Genomic DNA, 9670 nt, shown 5'->3' with positions numbered 1-9670 from the left:
CCTTGATCTATGACATTGTATTGTTTTCATACTTGTAATGGCTTTCCAATGTCGTGGCCGCGTTGATAATAGGAGTAAGCAAGTCCATGCAGACAGATGTAGATGCAAACAAATTAGCCTACTCTATTTATTTTTTTGTGCTCCATTAAACGTGATCTCAATGTGATCTCTGTGAGAGAGAAAAACTTGCATCACAATAAGTTGTGATTGTCAAAACATTTGGTAACTTATTTTGATTAGGTTTACTAACATGTTACAATGTTGGTTACAATTACTCGCAGGTTAATGTATTTATTATTGCTTTACATCTTGATTCAATATCGATTCATTTTGATAATTATTAGTTAACATGTTAAAAAATACATCACTAATGCTGTAAACATAGAGAGCCCTAGGCTATTTTTTATTAAAGGTTAAAAATAACAACTTAAATGAAATATAATGCGTTCTTTATTATAATAACAACTTTATAATATTTTAATGATATAGGCTAAGTAAAAAATATAATATGTAGCCTAATATTGGACATATTTAACAAAACTCTATAGCTAATTTTTCCAGCCAAATGGTCATTAAATTGCTTTCCTGATGTAGGCTAAATGAAACTTATGTGTGACATTGTTCTAGCCGACCTGTTTTATTGACTTCTTACCGCGGTTGAAACACACTGATTGATCCGAGACATAGGCCTATACATTTCGGTAAGTTCGGGTTTATTTACTAATAGTAAAGAAGAGTTAGAGTTGATCTGTTCGTGCCGCTTGAACTGAGGCGCAGAGATCTCTCTGTCACTTCACATTTACAAGTGCCAAAACGGTATTTAGCCTATTGGTTGAATTGCGTAATAAAATTGACAGAATCTGAGAGCTGATAATTTATTTTATATCAAAAGTAACCTGCTCTGTCTTGTCTGTCGTTGTCAGTGTCCTCTTTGCTTCGCGATTTTTTTTATGCGTGAGAAAATGGATGTGTGGCGTGAGAGCGTGTGAAAAGGGCCAATTGCGTGAGTCTCACGCTCAATGCGTGAGAGGCAGCCCTATGTAGGCTACATTTAATACATTGCTTTCATTAATCTGTCATATTTGTAACGTTGTTGTGTGACCTAGAACGTTCATCTAAAGTCACATTGGTAGCGATATGATTACAGAGGACCATGCGAGTCGAGAACGTTCTGTTAACGTCCCGAATGTCCTCTTTGTAACATTGTTGTGTGACCATAGAATAACCAATATCGAACGTCCCCCTAAAGTAATAACGGGAACGTTATTATATGACCAACAGAGGACCATGCGAGAACGTTCTGTTAACGTCCCGAATGTCCTCTTTGTAACGTTTGCTATGTGACCATAACATACCCCAAATAGAACGTCCCCCTAAAGTCATATAAGGAACCTTGAACTGCAGCACTTTCATAACCAAAAGAGGACGTTCTATGAACGTCCCTAATGTTCTGTAAAGGTTCGGAACTTTCGTTACTTTTAGAGAACTTTTAGGGAACGTTGCACAAGGTCGCGAGAACGTCCCCTCCTACGTGGGAATGCTCTGAATTCGCAGCTAATATCAAATCCATAACTTTTTGATCAAGTTAAAATTTCCAGGTCAACCACAAATAATCCCACTACCTTTTCATCCGATAACTAATTCAATGCCGATTTGTTGCTTTGTCCACTTACCACTTCATTGCCAGCTCAACGTGCGAGACGAGACATACACAGCAAAGATTCTAGAGTGTTGATATACACAGACACCATATTAGGAAAATGGGGCGGGCTGATGCTGACCGATTTATTACTCATCCAGAAGAATACATTTGAGTCGTTATAGGCTGACTCTGGTGTATTATGGAGCATAATAGGAATAAAGTTGTGACAAAAAAAATATCAGGGAGGAAAAATCTGAGGGGGCACGTGCCCCCTCACTTTGAATGGGCATGACGCCACTGTGTTTGTCTATTTGTGTTGCAGCTTTGTACGACGGTATGTACAAGCAAGTCGGACGAATTATTGCAGTCTGCCTCGTCCATGGTGGTGTCGAGCCACACTTCTTTTCTGAGTGACTATTTCTTCAAGTGTGCAACCTTAAAGGTGCACTTGGTAACTTTTTCAACTTAATAAATCTGTTTAGAAATAATTTAGATGGTTAAATAATCTGTTCTGGTGAGAATGGTTACATTCCCCGCTCCCCCAGCGTTCCCAGGCGGAAAACCAGCCTTGCAACATCGGTAAGTTGAAAATAAGAAGTCTTGTGAGAAGTGAGAACGAGCGAGAAAGAGCGAGAAACACGAACTGCTTTACGGCAATTCAATATAAACACACACGCCCCCCTCATGCTCAATTCTAGCTGAAATTTCAAGCGACGATGGATCTTTCCTCAAAAGTTCCAGTGCAAAGAAAAAGGAGACGGTTCTCTGCGGAGGTGAGGGAGAGGAAGAAATCTGTTGACCGAGCGAGGGACCGCACAAGGATAAATATTTGTCGTGCGTTTGCGGAATGGCGAGAGCTAAAGGAAAGCGAATCTTGCAAAACAGATGCTGATCTGGCATTTATGCTAATGCAATTGTAAGTACGTCTTTGTTTTATGTTTATGTCTTATTCTAGTTAGTCTTAATAAATGTGTTCAAGCCATGACTGTAAGGGGTAACATAGCTGCCTGGCTAGAGATCAAATGCGTTTGTTTTGAGTAACGTTACGGTACATTGCTATCTGTTGCATTGGCTTGCTAATAACTATGATCCTAGATGTGTCTCTGCATTCGTGTTTTAGCCTAGGTCAAAACTAAGTGTCTGCTAACTAAACTAACAACAAACATCGGATTTCATAATGGATTAGCACTAGTCATCAATGTCTGTTCAGTTTTACATTGTGTTGAAAATGTACCAATTTTTTTAGCTGCAAGCAACAACGTCCACGCCACACAAGGGCAAGTCCAGACCACCACAACCAGTGGTGTCGAGTATCGGCGAGGATTCAGATCGTGACCTGTACGTTTTTTTTCTCTCACAGCCCTAATATTTCAGACATTGACGATATTGCAGAGAGTGATTAATGGTTTGTTCATCTTTTCAATCAGAGAAGTGAATGCTCCAGAGCTAGGTGTTCAATCACTGGCTAAAGAGGGAGATATTGAGGTTTTGGAATTCAGGTTAGCTTGCCTTTCAACTCGTACTGTGTTATTGTGTATTTGTTTTGGGTTGATATGTTTCTTTTCTATTTACTTTTCACCATTTCAATACTTGTTTATGTATTTATTGTTATGCTCTTAGCATGCACTCCATGGATATAAGTAAAGATGAAAATCAAGATTCACCAGATGAAGAGGCGGTGAATGATTTGAGGAATACCTAGTAAGTAATGTATGTTGTGTTTAATTTATATCCACTGATTTATATTAGCATTCTAAGGTGTTTATACATGTTTAATTTACAGCATTGTCGCGGATGATTTTTTGGCTCACCCAAGTAATTTTGCCTTGGAAGACGGGGACAGCTCAGATGAGGATTTTGTCCCATCTCTTCATTTGAGGTAAAATGTCATTTTTGGTTGTAAACTAAGTGGTGGCCTGCTCGATAGCACTGATTAATTTTATGTGGTGATCAATGCATATATATTTTTTCTCGTTATGCAGAACTGTTGGTGCCAACACAGACATGCTTCCTGAAATAAGTGTGGACGAAGCTGTGTTTGATTTTCGAGTAGCTGATAGTCCTCTAGAGGAATTGGATTCAGAATCAGTTCCGGAACAAACAAGAGTGACTACAGGAGGAAGACCTGGTTGGTAAATGCACCAACATTACGTACAATGACAATCTCCTTGAACTCGCTCGGCACCTGAAACTACCCATCAATACGTGCAAACACAGACGGACTGTCTGGTGTTCCATGTCCTGGTGTGCCACCATTTCAGGTGACCCTGAAACCTCGGGGGACTGGAGCAGTTTTGGAATGGGTAAGATGGTGGTGGACAGTGTGAATGTACATGTAAATCAGATCCCAACCTCAAACCTAAATCTAAAGGCATGGTGGGTGAAATATCAGGCTCTGCTGATTGTAGCCATTAAATGTGTAAAGGCTTGCATATAAACGGCACATTTGGTCGCACATAGCTGTTGGATAAATGTTTGATTCGGTTGATTAGTCTTGATTATTTTTCACTCCCTTTGCATTAGTTATGCCCCTTTGGACACAGCCAGTGGAAGTGGAACTCACAGCCAACGTTAAAGTTTGGCATGCAGGGTGGTGACTTCATGCTGTCCACAAATATACTCCTCTCTGGCAACAACTACAGAAAAGTAGCTCTGCTTTTCAAGTTCATGACCATGGGGATGGTTACAGAATCAACCTACTTTCGTATTCAAGATGCATACTGCATAGAGCCTGTCCAAGAATTCTGGGACAACATCAGTGAAGATGTCATGGAGCGTATGCGTCAAAAGGATCATATTGTTGTCCTAGGTGAGGCATACTTTTGTGTCTTCGTCAACATCTATTACATATAAATGTATGTTTAGCTAAGACTTCTATTCAATCTGAGATTTTTTATTTTAACACCTTTTATTCAATTGTCTGTTGGCTATAGGAGATGGCTGAATGGACTCTCCTGGTAAGTTCTGAGTGCATGTTCTATGTTTTATTGTGTGATTAAGGACATAGTTGATATGCTGACAGCTGTGCTTATGCCTCAGGACACTGTGCTCAATATTGCACATATACAACAATTGAGCAAGACTCCAGAGATATTGTCCACATCGTTTCAGTTGACAAAAGGGAGACTAGTCGCAACTCCGTGATCATGGAGAAGGAGTGCTTAATTCGCACCATGGATGCTCTGCTCCCAAATGTCAGAATAAAAGAAGTGGTTACTGATGCTCACCCACAGATCACCGGATTACTGAGTAAGCAGAACTTATGAACTTTATTTGAAGTCTTGATTTGCATATTGTTTTTGTCTAAGTTTTTTGATATTCGCAGATCCTGAACGTGGACGATACAAAGCATGGGGTATACACCATTCACTGGACATTTGGCATGCTGCTAAAAGTCTTAGTACGAGGATTCGAAAGGTATGTTCTAAAACAGACTATTAAACTGCCAGGGTACTCTCGACAATGCCATATGGACCAAAATTCATCATTGTAAGATAAGAGGTTGTTTATAGCTGTATATTGACAATGCTATTGATGTTCAGGCTGGAGCAGTGAAAGGGCAGAATCCAATTCAGGTCTGGAGCCGGGACATTGTCAACCACTTTTGGTACTGCAGCAAACAGGCCTCCACAGAGGAACAATTCAAGCTATGTTTGAGAGTTGAGTATTTGTAGTGGTGAAAAGCAAAACTCTTTGTGACAATTTGTGGCAGATTTGTTTTTAGTTGTATGTATTGTACAGGTGACATATATTTTTCTTGCAGCTGATGTGGGTTGGTGTGATGCATCATGTATGCAACGAACATTTTTGAGCAAACCGGTTGCTGTGAGCATGAGCCACTGGAGGAAGGCAGCCAAGACAAGCCTTGGATCGAGCAAGGTGACCATATAAGAAATATAACTGCACAAATGAACTTCCTAAATGACTGAACTCATTTAAATCATAATATGATTTGTTTACAGGTTCAGCAGCTCACCGGGCCCTGGCTGCAATTGTATTTGATAAGAGATGGCTGAACCAGGTGAAAAGGTTTCTAAACTTCAGGTAATCATCTGCTCTAACTCGAATTCGCCATGTTTTTAATTACAGGGAGTGCAGAATTATTAGGCAAATGAGTATTTTGACCACATCATCCTCGTTATGCATGTTGTCTTACTCCAAGCTGTATAGGCTGGAAAGCCTACTACCAATTAAGCATGTTAGGTGATGTGCATCTCTGTAATGAGAAGGGGTGTGGTCTAATGACATCAACACCCTATATCAGGTGTGCATAATTATTAGGCAACTTCCTTTCCTTTGGCAAAATGGGTCAAAAGAAGGATTTGACAGGCTCAGAAAAGTCAAAAATAGTGAGATATCTTGCAGAGGGATGCATGCAGTCTTAAAATTGCCAAGCTTCTGAAGCTGATCATCGAACAATCAAGCGTTTCATTCAAAATAGTCAACAAGGTCGCAAGAAGCGTGTGGAAAAACCAAGGCGCAAAATAACTGCCCGTGAACTGAGAAAAGTCAAGCGTGCAGCTGCCAAGATGCCACTTGCCACCAGTTTGGCCATATTTCAGAGCTGCAACATCACTGGAGTGCCCAAAAGCACAAGGTGTGCAACACTCAGAGAAATGGCCAAGGTAAGAAAGGCAGAAAGTCGACCACCACTGAACAAGACACACAAGCTGAAACGTCAAGACTGGGCCAAGAAATATCTCAAGACTGATTTTTCTAAGGTTTTATGGACTGATGAAATGAGAGTGAGTCTTGATGGGCCAGATGGATGGGCCCGTGGCTCGATTGGTAAAGGGCAGGGAGTTCCAGTCCGACTCAGACGCCAGCAAGGTGGAGGTGGAGTACTGGTTTGGGCTGGTATCATCAAAGATGAGCTTGTGGGGCCTTTTCGGGTTGAGGATGGAGTCAAGCTCAACTCCCAGTCCTACTGCCAGTTTCTGGAAGACACCTTCTTCAAGCAGTGGTACAGGAAGAAGTCCGCATCCTTCAAGAAAAACATGATTTTCATGCAGGACAATGCTCCATCACACGCGTCCAAGTACTCCACAGCGTGGCTGGCAAGAAAGGGTATAAAAGAAGAAAATCTAATGATATGGCCTCCTTGTTCACCTGATCTGAACCCCATTGAGAACCTGTGGTCCATCATCAAATGTGCGATTTACAAGGAGGGAAAACAGTACACCTCTCTGAGCAGTGTCTGGGAGGCTGTGGTTGCTGCTGCACGCAATGTTGATGGTGAACAGATCAAAACACTGACAGAATCCATGGATGGCAGGCTTTTGAGTGTCCTTGCAAAGAAAGGTGGCTATATTGGTCACTGATTTGTTTTTGAATGTCAGAAATGTATATTTGTGAATGTTGAGATGTTATATTGGTTTCACTGGTAAAAATAAATATTTTAAATGGGTATTTATTAGTTTTTTGTTAAGTTGCCTAATAATTATGCACAGTAATAGTCACCTGCACACACAGATATCCCCCTATAATAGCTAAAACTAAAAACTACTTCCAAAAATATTCAGCTTTGATATTGAGTTTTTTGGGTTCATTGAGAACATGGTTGTTGTTCAATAATAAAATTAATCCTCAAAAATACAACTTGCCTAATAATTCTGCACTCCCTGTATGCACATTAAAGGATTAGTTCACTTTTTAAAAAACTTTTGCTGATAATTTACTCACCCCCATGTCATCCAAGATGTCCATGTCTTTCTTTCTTCAGTCGAAAAGAAATTAAGGTTTTTGATGAAAACATTCTAGGATTTTTCTCCATGCAATGTAATGTATTGGGTACCAAACGGTTCAAGGTCAAAATGACAGTTTCAGTGCAGCTTCAAATGGGTTTAAACGACACCAGACGATGCATAAGGGTCTTATCTTGCGAAACGATCGCTCATTTCAAAAATAAATAAAAAAGTTTAAGTTTTATAAGCACAAATGCTCGCCTTGCTCTGTTGTGTAATGCACGTTTGTAACGTCACGTAATACGCAATTACGTGCAAAAGGTCACGGTTGACGTAGCCGGATTTTATTGAACAACGAGGATCGAGTTACTTTTTGATTATTTTTACTCTGTTCAATGAAGAAGTGTTCAAAAATAGGCTACCTATACAGGCAAACAGGTAACTTAACTGTTACATTTAAGAATATTTCTGTACAAATTAATGCATATAATAACTATATGTGTAACTTTAAAGGATTAGTTCACTTTTTTAAAAACTTTTGCTGATAATTTACTCACCCCCATGTCAGATAACGGCGATCTCCTTGCTGGGAGGGTTTGAAATCATCGTTGAAAAAGTGATCACTGCACACTCTATTACTTATTATAGCATGAGCAGGTGTGTTGATATCCAAGTGCAGCGCGAGCAGCCACAGTTTCAATCGCTCAGGATTGTGTATAGGAAATCTATGAAAAGTTACAAATTTCGGTCCTGACGAAAAAGTTATTTTAGCCTTTATAATATTAATACACCCAGGATACGCACACGAAATGGGCATTTAAAAAAATAAACTGACAAAAAGACATTTGAATATTTGTATATGTTCCTCCTTCCTCACATTGGTAAACACTGTACCGTTACTTCCGGCTACGTCAACCGTGACCTTTGCGTATTACGTGACGTTATAAACGTGCATCACACAACGGAGCAAGGCGAGCATTTGTGCTTATAAAACTTAAACTTTTTTATTTATTTTTGAAATGAGCGATCGTTTCGCAAGATAAGACCCTTATGCGTCGTCTGGTGTCGTTTAAACCCATTTGAAGCTGCACTAAAACTGTCATTTTGACCTTGAACCGTTTGGTACCCAATACATTACATTGCATGGAGAAAAATCCTAGAATGTTTTCATCAAAAACCTTAATTTCTTTTCGACTGAATAAAGAAAGACATGGGCATCTTGGATGACATGGGGGTGAGTAAATTATCAGCAAAAGTTTTTTAAAAAGTGAACTAATCCTTTAACAGTTGAGATATTATAACTTCAATTATTCTGCTCCAAACACACTCACAGGACTACGTCTGGAGTGTCATTTGGAGTGTTTCCAAAATCATATTCTGCTCTATGCATCGAAGTGTCTACAAGACCAGGACACTGCTGGCTGCAATTGATTACAATATGCACAATCAAACAGCAGACCTTCTCGATGTCTGTTGCCATATCCCGACAATGGCCACAAACGCACCAGTGATGTTCTTCTGGGTGAGTATCAGGGGTCTGGTTGCTGGGCTACCTCCATTAGTGACAAGATGTCAAACATCAACCCTGGTAGTCTAGTGAGTACTTTCTCAAGAAGTACGTCCTTCTGGCCAGGCTCCAGAAAATTAATTTTCTCCTACAACACATTATTTATTTAATTAGATGCATATATCTTTTGACAAAAACTAACAGTAAAATTTATGTTGTCTGATCATAAACACACCTTTGTCTCGTATGTTCGTTTCTCCTGCAGTTCCCGCAGCCTGCTCTGGACATCAGGTTCGAGGTCCTTGGGTCTTGTGCCCCTCCTCGGTGCCCTAGCCCTTGGAGGTTTAGCTTTAGCCCTAGCCCTTGGAGGTTTAGCTTTAGCCCTTGTAGTTCCTGTTGCCTGAGGGGTGAATTTGGACGAGGCCGAAGTTGATTCCTGTAATATCATTAGATGAAACATTGTCAGAATATCGTGTATTCTACCATCAGGAGCAAATTTATTAAGCTAACGTTTGATGTTGTTGTCAAGGAAAATGAATGTGTGTAAATTGTATATACTTTGGTCGACTCCGTTATGATCTATAATTGTTCAATAATATGTAAAACAGTGATTGGAACCAATAATGTATCCCGTCTACATTATAAAAAACTGCAACGTGTGCTTAGTCTGTACAATGATAAGCTAAACTTTATCGCAGTTCCATTTAGGTGTATATTAAGCTATAACTAATATAAGAATAAGCAGTAATGTTTGCTAGATTCATCCGCCCATCCCGTTACGGCTTATGGTTGATTACAGAATACAAAATGTACATGTCAATGTTAAATGATACTGTT

At 39.8% G+C, this 9670-nt stretch overlaps 1 protein-coding gene across 3 annotated transcripts; it reads left to right on the top strand.

Moving 5' to 3' along the window:
- The first annotated feature begins 525 nt into the window (after positions 1–525).
- LOC306998896 (uncharacterized protein) lies at positions 526–9173 on the top strand. Of its 3 annotated transcripts, none has more exons than XM_079613298.1 (14): positions 526–2980; positions 3070–3141; positions 3263–3343; positions 3426–3521; positions 3625–3945; positions 4166–4451; positions 4576–4599; positions 4682–4891; positions 4968–5059; positions 5185–5301; positions 5406–5521; positions 5614–5686; positions 8660–8848; positions 9099–9173. In XM_079613298.1, exons 7-11 carry the CDS (start codon positions 4587–4589, stop codon positions 5451–5453), a joined length of 480 nt encoding a protein of 159 aa, XP_079469424.1. In that variant the 5' UTR covers positions 526–2980; positions 3070–3141; positions 3263–3343; positions 3426–3521; positions 3625–3945; positions 4166–4451; positions 4576–4586; the 3' UTR covers positions 5454–5521; positions 5614–5686; positions 8660–8848; positions 9099–9173. The 3 variants fall into 3 exon arrangements, with proteins under 3 accessions (XP_079469424.1, XP_079469423.1, XP_079469422.1); XM_079613297.1 differs by having other exon boundaries at positions 5611–5686; XM_079613296.1 differs by having other exon boundaries at positions 5605–5686.
- The last annotated feature ends 497 nt before the right edge of the window (positions 9174–9670 follow it).

Source organism: Phoxinus phoxinus, assembly GCF_949152265.1.
Source record: "Phoxinus phoxinus genome assembly, chromosome: 5".
Taxonomy (NCBI): domain Eukaryota; kingdom Metazoa; phylum Chordata; class Actinopteri; order Cypriniformes; family Leuciscidae; genus Phoxinus; species Phoxinus phoxinus.
The sequence above is the reverse complement of the archived record's forward strand: the minus strand, read 5'-3'. Positions and strand labels throughout refer to the sequence as shown.